Consider the following 17212-nt stretch of genomic DNA (forward strand, 5'->3'; position numbering starts at 1 on the left):
TGGAATCATGCAGTTCTTGTTTTTTTCTGATTTACTTATTTTACTCTGTATAATGTCATCAAGATCCCACCATTTTGTTGTAAATGATCTGATGTCATCATTTCTTTTTTTAAATTTTTTTAATTTATTTATTTTTACAGTAACAGAGAGACAGATGGGGACAGACAGACAGGAACGGAGAGAGATGAGAAGCATCAATCATCAGTTTTTTGTTGCGACACCTTAGTTGTTCATTGATTGCTTTCTCACATGTGCTTTGACCACGGGCCTTCAGCAGACTGAGTAACCCCTTGCTTGAGGTGAGCCTTGCTCAAACCAGATGAGCCCGCACTCAAGCTGGCGACCTCAGGTCTCGAATCTGAGTCCACCACATCTCAGTCCGATGCTCTATCCACTGTGCCACCGCCTGGTCAGGCTGTCATCATTTCTTTTTTTTTAATTTTTATTTATTTTTTACAGAGACAGAGAGTGAGTTAGAGAGAGGGATAGACAGGGACAGACAGACAGGAACAGAGAGAGATGAGAAGCATCGATCATTAGTTTTTCATTGCGCGTTGCAACACCTTAGTTGTTCATTGATTGCTTTCTCATATATGCCTTACCACGGGCCTTCAGCAGACTGAGTAACCCCTTGCTGGAGCCAGCGACCTTGGGTTCAAGCTGGTGGGCTTTTCCTCAAACCAGATGAGCCCGCACTCCAGCTGGAGACCTCGGGGTCTCGAACCCAGGTCCTCTGCATCCCAGTCCAACGCTCTATCCACTGCGCCACCGCCTGGTCAGGCAGCTGTCATCATTTCTTATGGCTGAGTAGTATACCATAGTGTATATGTGCCACATCTTCTTTATCCAGTCTTCTATTTTTTTTATAGTGATTAAAGCCTTTAAGCAAACTCTTGGCCAATACAGCAAGAATCCATAAAAGAGTAGTGTCCTTAACATGTTCACCAAGTCCAAGTTGGCACCAACACCATTCCAAATCCCTGCAAATGCAACCCAACCCCATTTCAGTCCGTTAGGAGCTGTCGCAAGTAGCAGAAGTCCAGGAAAAGTCCGCATGGCACTAGAATTGTTTTCACAATTCTATACTTTGCAGCTCATGTCCAAGTCCCAATGACTGCTGCTTCTAGCTGGTAATAATTCAGGTAGACTGGAAAAGCCATTTGTAGCATGTGTGGAGATGGAGCTTCTGTTCTCCTCTACCTGGAGAGATGAGACCAGGTTGCTTTTCCCAAAAATGAATACATTTTAAAAATTAAAAAATATTAGAGCAATCCTCACTTTCTGACTTTAAAGATTAATTCAGTTATGGTGACATTCATGAAGATGCAGGGTATTAAAAAAAAAGATACGCCTGATTAGGCGATATGCAGTGGATAGAGCATTGATCTGGGACACTGAGGACCCAGACCCAGGATGGAAACTGAGGTCTCCTGCTTGAGCGCAGGCTCACCAGCTTGAGTGCAGGGTCACAGGGTGTGAGTCCAAGGTCCCTTGCTTGAGGCCAAGGCCACTAGCTTGAGGAAGGGGTCACTCGTTCTGCTATAGCCTCCTGGTCAAGGCACATATGAGAAAGCAATCAATGAACAACTAAGGTGCCGCAATGAAGAATTGATGTTTCTCATCTCTCTTTTTCTGTCTTGCTTGCTAAAAAAAAAAAAAAAATGATGTAGAGCAGTGGTAGTCAACCTGGTCCCTCCCGCCCACTAGTGAGCGTTCCAGCTTTCATGATGGGCGATAGCAGAGCAACCAAAGTATAGATAAAAAGATTTAACTATAGTAAGTTGTTTTGTAAAGATTTATTCTGCCAAACTTAGCGAAAATCCGACATAAAATACTTGGTAAGTAATTATTATATGCTTTAACTCACTGTAACTCTGCTTTATAAATTTTATAAAGTAAAGTTACTTCCCTACTTTATAAGTCACCATTACTGTGTAACCGGTGAGCGGTTAGAAAATTTTACTACTAACAGAGATACAAAAGTGGGTGGTAGGTGTACAAAGGTTGACTACCCCCGATGTAGAGTATAGGCAGAAGGAGTGGAGTCTGGGAGGCCTGGAACAAAGCAGCATCAGAGTAATTTTTTCTATAATAAACTAATACTGTGGTGCAGCTGTGGAGGAGTTAATGAAGCCTGGTGCGGTAAGCTCTCCTGATTGAAAAAAAAAATTGTTTTAATAATTATTTTGTAAAAAAAGTATTTTATTTATTCATTTTAAAAAGAGAGGGGGGAGGGAGGAGCAGGAAGCATCAACTACCCTAAGTGCCTTTTTTTTTTTTTTTTTTTTTTTTTTTTTCCTTTTTCTGAAGCTGGAAACAGGGAGAGACAGACAGACTCCCGCATGCGCCGACCGGGATCCACCCGACACCCCACCATGGGGCGACGCTCTGCCCACCAGGGGGCGATGCTCTGCCCATCCTGGGCGTCGCCATGTTGCGACCAGAGCCACTCTAGCGCCTGAGGCAGAGGCCACAGAGCCATCCCCAGTGCCTGGGCCATCTTTGCTCCAATGGAGCCTTGGCTGCGGGAGGGGAAGAGAGAGACAGAGAGGAAGGAGAGGGGGAGGGGTGGAGAAGCAAATGGGCGCTTCTCCTGTGTGCCCTGGCCGGGAATCGAACCCGGGTACCCTAAGTGCCTTTACCAGGCAAGCCGGGCAGTTCAAACCCGGGACCTCAGAGTTCCAGGTCCAGGCTTTATCCACTGCGCCACCACAGGTCAGGAGTCACTGAAATTTTTAAATTGAAAAAAGAATCAGGTTTTGATTCTTCAGTCAGGGAATCATAAATAGAACTAAGCACCACTTTCTGGTCGTTTTAATTCTCAAAGGTACCTAGAGATAGGTACCTTTTCTCTAACGCTGAAAGCAGTGCAGCAATTTGCAGAGTCCCGCAATGGGGGGGGGGGGGCAATACTGTGCCCATCCCACCACTGGGACGTCACCCTCCCAAGGCGGGGCTAGTGCGCAAAAAGTCGCACGCACAGACTCAAAGCTTCTTTCGCCACAAACACGGGCAACTTCCGGGAGATTGCCCGAAAACCTTAGTGCGCTTGCGCCTTCTCGTCCGTGACGTCGGCCGCCCTATCCCGCCCCTTTTGGAACGCCGACTTGGGGAGCGGGCTGGCGGCCATTTTGTGAAGCGGCAGAGGAGGTAGTGGCTGCAGTAGTCTCCGGGAGGCCGTTCGCGCAGGGCCTGTCGGCCGCGGGGCGGAGGCACTCGCGCGGGGGGTAACTCAGGTCTGGGTTCGGGTGCCGCGCAGTTGTCCCCGGTAAGACTCCCGCAGCCCCAGAACGGGCGGGGCTGTGCGGGGCTCGAGCCGCCCCTTGGTGGCCCGGGGCGGGGCGTTGCGTTCGCAGGCCTCCGAGCCCGCCGCAGCGCTCGCCCCACACAAAAGGGTCGGGCCTGGCTGCGGGGGGCCTGGGGCGCCATTCGCGCCTCGGAGGCCTGAGAGGGTGCCAGAAGGACGCGAGAGGATGGGCCTGCATACCGAAGTGGGGACGAGGCTGTAGCGAGGACGCCCCCATGGTCTGAGTGGGAGGAGGCCGGAGCTGGGTGTCCCGGTGGCCTGCAAAGTAACGGGGACTGCAGTGAAAGCGCACCTCCGTCCCGAGAGAGCAAGATTTCCTGCACCCCTGAAGGTGGCGTGGCAGAGATCAGAACTACATGTCTGCGCTCCGAAGTGAGGAGATCATCGTAGTGAGGACACTCCCTCCACCCGAAGTGGAAAGGAGGCCCCTGTGGCCTACCGGAAAAAGGGACTAGAATGAGGACACACCTGTGGGGAGGAAGCTGCAGTCGGCACCTTCTTGGGAGTCTAAGAAAGAAGTCTCAGTACTGACCGGTTTCGTGGCCTGGAGGGGGAGGGGGTTGCAGTAGAAATGCCTCCAAGGCCCATAGCTGGGTCGGGCTTACCCTCGAGGGTGTCCCCGGGGAGACAGCCTCCAGCCCTGGAGGAGGAGGAGGAGGTTCAATGGGATGTGGCCTGGGGGTGCTTTTGATGGAGAGTGAATTGAGTCTGGCGAGAGCTGGACGTGCTAGTTTGCAGCCACGTGAAATGGGTGGGAGGAGCTTTCCGGATCTGCAAGTTAGTGACGGGGTGGACGCTAGCACAGAGGCTTAGCTGCTAGATTTTGTCACCGGTGTGCGCTTTCTAGTGAAAAATCTGAGGGTCTCGGGTGAAGGCTATTCTGGGTTATTTAGCGCTAAACCGTGTGTTGATACTGAGTATTGCAGGCTTTGTAGGAGAGAGTTCTGGACCCTAAAATTGAGGTAGTTTGCAGATTAGGGTGATGGCATTCAGTATAACTGGAAAAAAAAAGATGATTGCAACTGAAAGTTTGTTGGGGAGACTTGTGATGGGGGTGCTTCGCTTAGAGCTTCTTGCTTGACTGGTTTAAAATGGTGTCGTTTGTAAAATGCAGTAATGGCTATATGAATTGCCTTGGACCTTGTTAACTAGTTTGTATTAACGCATTTCGCAGCATTTCCAGTTGAAAAACTATATACACAGGTGTGGACATATAGGTTGATCTTGGTTTTGTTCTTTTTTGTTGTTGTTTTTTAATTTTAGAAATACAATATAAGACAAGTTGTACTTGTTTGTGAAATTTGGCGGCTTAGTTGAATGGAAGATTTCTGGACTTTGGAAAGTAATTGTGTTTAGGTATTTTCCAAGAATATTGTGAATACAATAAGTTGGGAAGAACTGTTACAGATGGTTAATATAATTTTATGGTAATTTTTGAAGAAAATGAAATGTTTAGTGTGTTTACATAAAAATTGAGGGTTTGCTTAGTATTGCTGGAAATTTTTTTAATAAAACGGAATGCATTTTTATATCACCTTTATATGCTCGATCAAATATTTGATTATTTTTATGGATTGTAATGCATAATTTCAATTTTTCTTATGTTCATATTTGTTAGGTGAAAAATGTGAAACTAGAAACCATTCTGGTGTAGTTACTTGGAACATACTGCTCTTGCCACTACCAGTATTCTTCAGGCTTCTTTCACTTTCTTTGACATGTCAAATGTTTTGATTGTTGCGAATTGAGAGTTTGGGGGCTGTTGGTACAATTTTTAGATGTGAAACTTGATTTTGTGAGCTAGTGTGTTCTAGGTGCTGAAATTCAGTGACAAATTCATACTGTTTTATTTCCATTTTCTAAAAACCCACTCCAGTTTATTTTATTTAAAAATTTTTAGAGACAGAGAGAGGAAGGGAGAGGGAGGAAACCATTGCTGGTCTACCCATCCATTACTATTGGTTGACTCCTGTATATTCCCCGCCTGAGTATCAAACCCGCTACCTTGGTGCAGGAGCTGGATGCTCTGGCCAGGCACCATCACTGAGTTTAGATGAATTTTTTGTAAATGTTTTAGGAATAACTTCTGTCAGTAATGGTTGCACAAAAGATGCTTTTAGATATTCCTCACAAAAACGCAGGGTCTGTTGTCCTTTTCTGTATCGCCTGGTTGACCTACAAATACTTAGTAAGTGTTCATGGAATAAGTGAATATTTTTAAATGTTTTAGGTCAATTAAACAGAAAAATAACTTCACCTAACTCATGGTTTTATCAGAGTTTACAACCACTACCCATACACCTTTTGGTTTGCAGAGTTTAGCTAATTAAATTTAAAGCCAGCTTTTAAGTCTTAAGACCCATAGTGAGGGTGGATGTGGTATGCTAGATTAAAAGTAATATTGTTACTTTGAAGTTTAAATCAGGTCAGATAATGAACATTTTTGTTGGCATTTGGGGGGATTGAAAAAATAATATTCTAGTCTTTTTGGCAGGAGGAATAAATACCTTTTTAGAAATGTCTTTTGATTTGCTGCCTTTTAGTACTGACTGGAGATTAATAGGAAAATTGAGTAATGTGCCGTCAAAGGGTACATCTCCCTCAGTGTCGGAATTGTTGCATTAAGAATGATCCCAGAATCCGAAATGTGATCCATTTGGGGATGGGAACAAAATCAAGTGGATGAAGCTGTGGTTTTTTGTTGTTTTTGTTTCTTTTGGTAATACTTACCGTAATTTGATTATGCTGTTTATAGTCTTACGCCCATTATGATTGCCTCTCTGTTGCTCGCCTCTGAGGGGAACATTTGAAGGGTGCTGGTTTTCTTTCCTTTTTTTTTTTTTTAATCTGAAGAATTTAGCTCTGCTGAACCCTGGTTCTTATTGATTAAAGACTGAACAGAGTTGTAATTGAGTTTTGAATGTTTATTATCAGATTAAGAGTGGAAATGATTAAGTTCTGGTTTGTGCCTTGTTTTCTTGATAAAAGGGGATTGTTTTCAGACATTTTATTCTGAAATCCCAAGTGATTGGAATGGCTTGTAAATAAGAATCTCTGTCCTGTGATAATAATTTTTGTAGTAGTTATTTTCACACGTATGTATGTGGTATTCATAAAGTTGAAGCAAGGCTCCTATGTTAGGACAAATTCCTAACGTAAAGTGGAAAAATTTACTAAAGCAATCTTTATATCTTCTGAAATGTATCAGTGAACTCAATGGCAGATCAGGCCCATTTTCTCGTTTCCTACCCTTATGCTCCATGCATTTGTAAAACATGTATTTGCGTGGAATTATTTCAGTCTAATCCTTCTAAAATTCACCCAAGTTTAATGTGATTGGAGTGGATTTTTTTCATTTTGGTGTCCTGCATTTAGTTGCTAGCTGACATTTAGAACACAGGAATGAATAGGTTTCCTGGGAAACAGTGACACCTTTACTAAATTACTGTGTTTTTCAGAAAGTGAGGTGTTGAAAACAAAAGTGTGTACTTTGGTTCTCAGTTTATATACCTTGCCTATTTGAAGGCGGTGGGGTAACAGGAAGAGCAGTGAGGTTCTGGCTTGTAACCTGAACTTTCTGTGTACTGTTCTTTGGTAGGGTGAGATAGACCTTCCTCTTTGTTGAAATAGAAATTCACAAATTTATGTCTAGATTGATTTGTACTATAAATTGAACACGTAAACCTGAACTAGGCATTTGACCAGTTTAGCTAGGCATTTCAACTTTTCCTTGTGGAATAAGATGTTTCCCTCCATGTTACAGTTAATTTCTGGCAATCTTGTATAAATTTCTGGGAATGGACCTTTCCTGGTATGTTCCTTTATAGATGGATATGAGGTGCTTTCTTAGGTCTTGAAGGGAAGAGGCTAAGGAACCTGTTTTCCTTACCTGCAGAGCTGTGTCCTGGCGTCACACCAGATCTTTAGAATTCTAATCTCTAGTAGTGGATCATCAGTTTATCACAAGTGCTTATCTAGAAAATTACCTTGGTTCTTTGGCTCATTTCCTTTACATGAAGCAAGCTTTTTTCTGTTTCTCATTTCCTCTTGTGACCCATTTAAATGAAGAGTTTGAAAATTCTGTAGACTTCATTAGGATTGATATGTACAACATAAAGGATTCATACAACGCGCTGGGCTTTTTTGAAGCGTTTACAAGATGTTTGCATAGCTTGTTTTGTGGCAAAACAATCTTACTGTTATTGAGTAATTTGAGTAGTTGTCTAGAAGATGTTTAGTTTGTCCTTTAGAAGAGCTTGGAATAACACTGACATTTTAAAATGTTTTACTTTTTGTGATACTAAGCTCACTGATGGTATTTTGATCTTGAAAGATAGTAGTTTAAAATGAGCATCATTCTAACAGTATTATATTGGTAATCTTAATGCCTAACAGTGAGTTTTCTTCCACTTTGTTTCTCTGAATTAAAACATGACCTTTTGTTTATAGTTGTGTAATCATGTGGTCATTTATATTGCTTGTGAATTGTTCATAATTTCACCAGTTTGGGGGAAATTCCAGTGAAAGATGAGTGATCTGTTATTACTTTGGGAAGTACTATTAATGTGCCAGGTATTTTTAGGGGTTTTAAAAAAGTAAGTTTTTTGGGACTGCTATGGCGTTAGAATAAAAAAGCAGTTTCTCTTAATGTTTTGAACTCCAGTGGCTTTAACTAAGAATTGGTCCTTATAGCCAGATCTGCCTCTTTGTTTGTGTTATTTGATGTTTGATGCTATTTTTGGTGCAAAGGAAAAAATATTGAAAGAGTAATTGCAATAATTTCCATGAGTACCTTTGAATTGATGACTTAATTGGTCCAGGAACTATTGTGTGAACTTGTTACTATGCTGCTTTTTCATCAAAAATTTGGTGGGAACCTGAGAAAATAGGTCATTGTTGAACCTTTCAGGGATTTTCTGGATTGGTTTAATCATCAAGTGATAAAAGCAGTTACCAATGTGAAGGTGAAAGCTGTATGACTGTGTTAGTTTTCAGTTGATTCATTCTTGGGTTACCTTGTGATATATTCTTTTGATGTATGTGAATATATGTTTTGAGAAATACTCAAATTTGAAAGCAATAATGAATAATAAACATTTGTAGGATTTTGGTACATGTATGTCTTTTTCTTCTTTTTGATATGCATTCTAAAGAAGTACTCTGGTTTCAGACTCGCCTTGGTAATGTACAGTTCAGTGTGGCCTGTGCGTGTTTTGTGTTTCCTGCATTGATTTTTGCCTCCGTTTATTCTCTATTGCAGTCTAAAAGTTGGTTTTAATTGGTTGCCCACAGGATTGACTTGGCCTCTACTTCTTGTTAAGAAAATACATCTCTTGTTTTATCAGGTAAGAGATTTTGAATAGAGGGTTTGCTTTTATACAAAATAAAATGAGATAGCTATTAAGTAACATAAAATATGTGTAGTAACTAAATTGTGGGTTTTATTGTTTTAATAAGCTTACCTAAGATATGGGGGTGGAATGGATGGGTACCATGATGGAGGAACGGTTGTTGCTTCCTTTCAGGGTCAGTTTTATATGAATGCGTTTCTCCTGCTGAATTTCTGGTTATTAGGCAATAAGCAGCAGTTTTTTTTTCCTCAGTAGCATTTAGACTAATTACAAATACAGGTGCTTGTTATTGGTGTGGTATTTTAATATTCCTAAGAAGTATAGGTATAGATAATGGGTCATATGTTTTAGAATACAAATTCTGACTTTAAGGACCCTCAGTGATTGGAATATAACCTTATTAAATAACTAAGGCTCCAGATGGGTTGAAATGATGTATCTGTCAAACAGGTACTTAGTAAAAAAAGAGCAGATCTTATGTCATATTTTTCAGAATCTAAAAATTTTTCCTTTTTAGATGGCTTTATAAATCTTGTGCTCTATTTTGGTTTAATCATCAGCCTTTTTCTAGATGGTAATCTGGGCAGATTCTGAATGTCATGTTTTCATGTGTACCTAATACAGACTTGCACTAAATCCTTTTTCTTAGCAGCAAATGGTTTAAAGACTCAATGTGTATGTCACTTTAGCCCTGTGTTTAATTTTTGTGTTTTTGGAACTATATTAAATTCCCAGTGCGAACTAACATCTTTCCTTCAAGTTGTTTTGGCTACCGAGTGCCCATGATATGTCCCCTTTATATAGTAATTCAATGATTAAGCATTTTTTGATGTTGGACAGGAATGCTGGCTCAGTTTTGCTTGCATATAGCCAATATTCTAGAGTCAATAAGGAATAAGTATTTAATGACTTGGAAACTTCTTAATGAACTTCCTGATAGACTACTAAATAGTAAATAAGGAGAAAGGAGTCTGTTGGTGTGATTGTTTTTTAGTATATTTCTTGTTGACTACTGCAGACCTATTATAAAAACTTTTCCCTTCCCCCCAGTTTCTAGTGTTTTATAATGAATCATTTCACAAACAGCATTTTCTGTTTGTCAGTTCAGTTTTCAGGATTAAATGTGAAGGTGGTGTGTGTGTGTGCGATAACTGTCAGAGCCAAACAGTATATTTCTTTTTAATGTACAACAGTCATAACATTGAGCTATAATTATGTATATTTTGTATTGATTAATATTTATATAATTTAATATTGAAAAACTGCTTTCGTAGAGTTGCTGAGTTCTTAGAGCTTGCAAGAGGAAACTTGGTTCTTCTAATGTTCTCGAGAAGATAAAACTCTAGAGCTCAAATACTTTATAATTTCTCTGAAGCCACAGCCAGATTACTATGTGAATATTTAAAAGTTGATTTTAAGATGGCTTGGGCATCATCCTATGTTTTTGACCACATAAAGTTGAAATTAATATTTTTTCTAGTGCCAAGAATTTATTTTATATTGCTTTACAAAGGCTTGCCCTTGGCATTTACTCTTAGAAGCCATAAGAACTGAAATACTGAAATTTTACATAAATCTAGGGGAAGGCTTCTTTATTAGATAAATTGAACATTATCTGAAGAGCTCAATGAGTACCCAGAAATTCCACAGGAGTTATTTATGTTTGGGCCAAAGGCTATAACAATCATTGAATAAAGTTCATACCCTGGTTCTTTTAAAATAAAAGCAAAACCAAAAAATACTGCTTTTTCATTATCATCTCTTCTCTATGGGAAAGAAACAAGACTGTTTTTTTTGCTTGTTGTTGTTTTTTTGTATTTTTCTGAAGCTGGAAACGGGGAGAGACAGACTCCCGCATGCGCCCGACTGGGATCCATCCGGCACGCCCACCAGGGGGCGATGCTCTGCCCCTCCGGGGACTCTAGCGACCAGAGCCACTCTAGCGCCTGGGGCAGAGGCCAAGGAGCCATCCCCAGCGCCCGGGCCATCTTTGCTCCAGTGGAGCCTCGCTGCTGGAGGGGAAGAGAGAGACAGAGAGGAAGGAGAGGGGGAGGGTGGAGAAGCAGATGGGCGCTTCTCCTGTGTGCCCTGGCTGGGAATCGAACCCGGGACTTCTGCACGCCAGGCCGATGCTCTACCACTGAGCCAACCGGCCAGGGCCAAGACTGTTTTTTAATGGAGGGTATGGGAATGAATCATAGGATCTAAGTTTTAATTAAAACAGCCACGGTGACTGGCACTGTAATCAGGTTCTGCTTTTTGTGAAGTGATGAGTATAGGTAACTAAGATTTTGGCTATTTTATTCAATATTTCTTTTGGGCTCTTAGCATGTATTACCCTTATTTGTAATAAATAATACGTAGCTTTCTTTAATAAATAAAGCTGTAACGCTGCTCGAAGAGTTTTAGGATGAAATACAGAGTCACTTCTCATTTGAGACTTGAATCTACTTTAGTGTTGAGTATTATTTGTAATTAATTAGTTTTTTGTTTCTGTTGGATTTGAGACTGAACCATATAAAATGACACTGACTGATAATTCTACGAAGTTGTTAGGTTTATAAGGAAGATGCTAAGCCAGTTTTAAATATTAACATTGATGCATTCTTTGCATGTTTTCCCCCTAAAGATTGTTAAACTTTGTTTCCTGATTCAACTTACGTATTTCTTTTAAGTCTTAAACCTTAATGAATTGTGGTCTGAATGCTGTAATCGGTGATTTACTGTTCTTTGGTTGTTTTTTTCTGAAACTTTTGAGTCTTGGGACTGAACTTCTAATTGCTTCCAGGATAATTTTGGAAGTTGAAATTGTCTAGGTTTTATATTGTAAATGGCACATGATACTCAGTTTTTAAGAATATCCAATTTAACAAATGACTGCTTGTGATAGTTTGAGGGACTATTTGAGGGCCTAATATGGTAGCTGGTCATTCTTGTAGCTAAAAACTTGGTATGATAAACAGGAGTCTGACCTGGCCGTTGCCTTTTCTCATCTATCTGCAGGTGTTTGTGGTTTCAGCGCAGCATGGCTGTGGTCATCCGTTTGCAAGGTCTCCCAATTGTGGCGGGGACCATGGACATTCGTCACTTCTTCTCTGGATTGACCATTCCTGATGGGGGCGTGCATATTGTAGGGGGTGAACTGGGTGAGGCTTTCATCGTTTTTGCCACTGATGAAGATGCAAGGCTTGGTATGATGCGCACAGGTGGTACAATTAAAGGGTCAAAAGTGACACTGTTATTGAGTAGTAAAACAGAAATGCAGAATATGATTGAACTGAGTCGTAGGCGATTTGAAACTGCCAACTTAGATATGCCACCGGCAAATGCTAGTAGATCAGGACCACCACCTAGCTCAGGAATGGGTGGCAGGGTTAACTTGCCTACAACAGTACCCAACTTTAATAATCCTTCACCCAGTGTAGTTACTGCTGCCACTTCTGTTCATGAAAGCAACAAAAACATACAGACATTTTCTACAGCCAGCATAGGAACGGCTCCTCCAAATATGGGAACTTCCTTTGGGAGCCCCACGTTTAGCTCAACCATTTCAAGCACAGCCTCTCCAATGAACACGGTCCCACCACCACCAATTCCTCCAATCCCAGCAATACCATCTTTGCCACCAATGCCATCCATTCCCCCAATACCAGTTCCTCCTCCAGTACCTACACTGCCTCCTGTGCCTCCTGTGCCCCCAATCCCCCCAGTCCCTTCGGTGCCACCCATGACCCCACTGCCGCCCATGTCGGGCATGCCACCCTTGAACCCACCACCTGTGGCACCTCTGCCTGCTGGAATGAATGGCTCTGGAGCACCTATGAATCTGAACAATAACTTGAACCCTGTGTTTCTGGGTCCACTGAATCCTGTTAACCCTATCCAGATGAATTCTCAAAGCAGTGTGAAACCACTTCCCATCAACCCGGATGATCTGTATGTCAGTGTGCACGGAATGCCCTTTTCTGCAGTGGAAAATGATGTCAGAGATTTTTTCCATGGCCTTCGTGTTGATGCCGTGCATTTGTTGAAAGATCATGTAGGCCGAAATAATGGGAATGGATTGGTTAAGTTTCTCTCCCCTCAAGATACATTTGAAGCCTTGAAACGAAACAGAATGCTGATGATACAACGCTATGTGGAAGTTAGTCCTGCGACAGAGAGACAGTGGGTAGCTGCTGGAGGCCATATCACTTTTAAGCAAAGTATAGGACCTTCTGGACAAACCCATCCCCCTCAGACACTTCCCAGGTCAAAATCGCCCAGTGGGCAGAAAAGGTCAAGGTCACGATCACCACATGAGGCTGGTTTTTGTGTTTACTTGAAAGGGCTACCATTTGAAGCTGAAAACAAACATGTTATTGATTTTTTTAAAAAGTTGGATATTGTGGAAGATAGTATTTATATTGCTTATGGACCCAATGGGAAAGCAACTGGTGAAGGCTTTGTGGAGTTCAGGAATGAGGCTGACTATAAGGCTGCGCTGTGTCGTCATAAGCAATACATGGGCAATCGCTTTATTCAGGTTCATCCAATCACTAAGAAAGGTATGCTAGAAAAGATAGATATGATTAGAAAAAGACTACAGAACTTCAACTATGACCAGAGAGAAATGATGTTAAATCCGGAGGGGGATGTCAGCTCTACCAAAGTCTGTGCACACATAACAAATATTCCATTCAGCATTACCAAGATGGATGTTCTTCAGTTCCTAGAAGGAATCCCAGTGGATGAAAATTCTGTCCATGTTCTTGTTGATAACAATGGGCAAGGTCTAGGACAGGCATTGGTTCAGTTTAAAAATGAAGATGATGCACGTAAGTCTGAACGCTTACACCGTAAAAAACTTAATGGGCGAGAAGCTTTTGTTCATGTAGTTACTCTAGAAGATATGAGAGAGATTGAGAAAAATCCCCCTGCCCAAGGAAAAAAGGGGTTAAAGATGCCTGTGTCGGGTAATCCTGCAGTTCCAGGAATGCCCAGTGCTGGAATGCCCAGTGCCGGAATGCCCAGTGCCCCAATGCCTAATGCCCCAATGCCCAGTGCCCCAATGCCCAATACGGGAGTGCCCAATGTTGGAGTGCCCAGTGTGGGAGTGCCGAATGCGGGAATGCCGAATGCAGGAATGCCTAGTGCAGGAGGTGAAGAGCATGCCTTCCTGGCTGTAGGATCCAAAGAGGCCAATAACGGGCCTCCATTTAATTTTCCTGGTAATTTCGGTGGGCCAAATGCCTTTGGGCCACCGCTGCCTCCTCCAGGGTTAGGAGGGGCCTTTGGTGATGTTAGGCCTGGTATGCCTTCAGTTGGAAATAGTGGTTTGCCTGGTCTAGGACTGGATGTTCCAGGTTTTGGAGGTGGACCAAATAATTTAAGTGGGCCAGGATTTGGAGGGGGGCCTCAGAATTTTGGAAATGGCCCTGGTAACTTAGGTGGTCCCCCTGGCTTTGGAAGTGGCCCTCCTGGTCTTGGAAATGTCCCGGGCCATTTGAGTGGGCCACCAGCTTTTGGGCCAGGGCCTGGGCCTGGCCCTGGCCCAATCCACATTGGTGGTCCCCCTGGCTTTGGATCTAGTTCTGGAAAACCAGGACCAACAGTAATTAAAGTGCAGAACATGCCCTTCACTGTGTCTATTGATGAGATTTTAGATTTCTTTTATGGCTATCAAGTTATCCCAGGCTCAGTTTGTTTAAAATACAATGAAAAAGGTATGCCCACAGGTGAAGCCATGGTGGCCTTTGAATCTCGGGATGAAGCCACAGCTGCTGTCATTGACTTAAATGACAGACCTATAGGCTCTAGGAAAGTAAAACTCATATTAGGGTAGCTGTTCACATCAGTCTTTGTAGGGTAGGTATTCATAGTGCTGTGATTAATGCATCCAGATTGTTTTCCTAATATTTCCAGGTTAGAACCTGTGGATTGTTTCAGTTGCATATAGATTGGTTTCCATAACATAGAGCATTGGTTGACTGTTTACAGAAGACTCACTACAAGGATAAACATTGCTGTATGTTTCAGTAAAACTATCTGGAGAGAACACAAAAATGATTTTGGCACAACATTAGAGAAACAATTTGTAAAACTCAAATGATGACATAAAGCTTATCAAGGAATCTAGATTGGTTTTTTTTTTGTACTATATGGGATAAAGAAAATAGAATCGTCAATAGAGCTCATTAAGGGTGCTCTTGCCAGCTGCTGAAAAATAGAAGTTGGCTACTCTTGGAATTTGGTTTAAAGCTGGACAGATTTGCTTTGTTATAGGGTCAAATCTTTGTCTAAAGTCCTCATTTTCTTTTAAAATTAAATAAAATCTCTGTATACAGATTCACTGTATGTACCTTTATTGCTTTTTGAGGGTTCTTGCTGTATAGACAGTCCTGCTTCTGAAGTTGCTGCTTTGTTTGCCTAATTTACTCATTTGTAAATGAGCAGAACTGTTTTGTTGTTGGTTGTTGTTTTTTAAATATAAAACTCCACACTTGGTTTGTGCTATAACCTTGAACTTTGATTTCTAATGTCACACTTAAAACTGTGTGGAATAAGACTTTGCTACAAAAATAAAATACGGAGTTCTCTACCTACCAGCCTTTTTGGTTTGACCGCCAACTTTTAGTTCAGTCAGTTTAAAAATTGTTCATGTTGTTTGGATGGCATCAAAAACCAGAAACTGCTTTTGATAATCATTGTGTAAGATTCCTTGTTTGAAGTCCTGTCTGTGATAGACTGATGTTTTGGCAATTTCCTTCTGTCCCAAATATATGTGAAATTTTGGCCTAAATACAGAGAGTCCATTCATAAGAAAGAACATCATCATATCTAGGTTTCTAAAACTGAAGTTGAAATTGTTAGCTGTGTAAGCAATAGTGTTATAGAATAAAAAAAAAATCAATAAGCTGGTTTGTAGATTGATTTGCATTTAATCCTGTTACTTGAGGCTTTTGGTCTAGTTGTTTGAGCAGCCTGTTTACAAAAATTCTTCCTACAGAGTATAAAGTGCAGCTGCCAGAGGGGAGAAAATTGAGACTCTTGACCCTTTCATATTCTTTTCTTTGGCATTCGGGACACTAAGGCAGGAGGACCACATAGATTCTGGTTGGTAAGTGTCCTTATCAGGAAAACATCTGCCTTACAAAGTCCTACTCACTGCCACAAAGGCTCTATTTATGGTTACTTTCCATCTTAGTGGGAAAATTCTAAAGAGGTGTCACATTATATTCTAAACTGGAATGGGAGATTGGTGAGGTATCCTGAAAAACATATGTTGTCTTTTACATGGGCCTCTGTCTTGGTTTGAAACATCCCCAGCATTTCCTATAAATCAATGTACTTACAAAGGGGTCAGCCTTTTAAAAGAAGTATTTCCTGGAAAAAAAAATTAGTGCCTTTTTGGTGTTGCAAGTCAGTGGAACACTGAAATACAGCGTCGTGTAATTTAGAGTTAAGAGTGGCAACGGTTTCATTTGTGTGGTAAGATTCGGAAAGCCTTTTTATCACTACAATCTTAGAGGATTGACAATACAGGATTTTTGTTTAGGAAAAAGATTGGTTAGACTCAGAAAAGACATGGCCGTGTCGTGGGTCTTGATAATGTGCAAATACAAAGTTGCTCTGACATCACTAGATATTGCCTCCTCAACTAAAAAAAAGCAATATGATGGTTGTATATGCTGATCAATTTAAGTTTTCTGTCAAGTAATCATTTCTCATTCCAAGGATGGAGTGCAGAAAACTTCAGCACTGTTCGGGAGTTTTATTTCAGCTGCAAATTATTTTCCCCATTGGAAAGCTGACTGTTAGAAAAATGGGTTGTTTGAAGATGAAACTTTTTAATCTTTTTTTACAACTTATTTTGGTTATATGTTCATACATTATTAAATATTTCATATACTTTATTGCAACTATTTTGTTATTTCTACATCTTAGGTAAATGCTGAAAAGGAAAACTGGATTTTATCAAATTAAGAAAGTAGTGGTTGCGTAGAAATTGGAGAGAACTGTTTCTTTGGTTGAATCACAACAGTGCTTTTCTTGTTGAGAAATGTGATTAAATGCTTTGCCCTGTGGAACTTGATTTCTGTGTATCTGAGACTTATTACAAATTATATAGCACTAACTGCTAAGCATACTGTTTTATCTTATGCTGGGCATAGGAGTTTGAGTGTTAAAATTTTTTTGAAAATATGTTCTATGAAACTATTCATACCTCTCTTTTTGCACATTTTCTTATACAGACTAGGTTTTGGGTGATAATTTACATTTTCTTATTTGCTTTGTATGGTATTAAGGTTTTATAAAGCTTTGCTCAAAGTTGTGTGCATTAGTAAACACTATCATATTTACAATTTTATGTGTAAATTTTATTGTCTGTTTTGGTGACTGACATGGAAGAGAATCTTTTTTTTTTTTTTTTTTTTTAAAGATTTTATTCATTATGGGGGGGGGAGTAGGAAGCATCAACTCTCGTATGTGCCTTGACCAGGCAAGCCCAGGGTTTTGAACCGGCAACCTCAGCGTTTCCAGGTTGACGCTTTATCCACTGCGCCACCACAGG

The 17212-nt window shown here is 41.0% G+C and overlaps 2 protein-coding genes across 9 annotated transcripts in view; both read left to right on the forward strand.

Annotated features, from left to right (window-relative positions):
• The first annotated feature begins 3038 nt into the window (after positions 1-3038).
• Positions 3039-17212, forward strand: part of CPNE1 (copine 1) — a 40230-nt gene continuing 26056 nt past the window's right edge. The window contains exons 1-2 of one of the 6 annotated variants that reach the window (XM_066237406.1): positions 3185-3268; positions 8600-8652. Coding sequence is in view for 1 of the 6 variants with exons in the window: in XM_066237410.1 (XP_066093507.1) it covers positions 13470-13475 (6 nt within the window). In the remaining 5 variants the exon portion in view is untranslated. Of the gene's footprint in view, positions 3269-8567; positions 8653-11667; positions 11805-13469; positions 13476-17212 lie in introns of those variants that run through there. The other 5 variants (XM_066237405.1, XM_066237407.1, XM_066237404.1 and 2 more) reach the window with 5 other exon arrangements.
• RBM12 (RNA binding motif protein 12) lies at positions 3120-14771 on the forward strand. 3 transcript variants are annotated; one of them, XM_066237402.1, is made up of 3 exons: positions 3120-3150; positions 8600-8652; positions 11662-14771. In XM_066237402.1, exon 3 carries the CDS (start codon positions 11684-11686, stop codon positions 14480-14482), a length of 2799 nt encoding a protein of 932 aa, XP_066093499.1. In that variant the 5' UTR covers positions 3120-3150; positions 8600-8652; positions 11662-11683; the 3' UTR covers positions 14483-14771. The 3 variants fall into 3 exon arrangements, with proteins under 3 accessions (XP_066093499.1, XP_066093498.1, XP_066093497.1); XM_066237401.1 differs by lacking the exon at positions 3120-3150 and adding an exon at positions 3185-3268; XM_066237400.1 differs by lacking the exon at positions 3120-3150 and adding an exon at positions 3216-3268 and having other exon boundaries at positions 8568-8652.

The sequence above is a fragment of the Saccopteryx bilineata genome, chromosome 6 (assembly GCF_036850765.1).
Source record: "Saccopteryx bilineata isolate mSacBil1 chromosome 6, mSacBil1_pri_phased_curated, whole genome shotgun sequence".
Lineage (NCBI taxonomy): Eukaryota > Metazoa > Chordata > Mammalia > Chiroptera > Emballonuridae > Saccopteryx > Saccopteryx bilineata.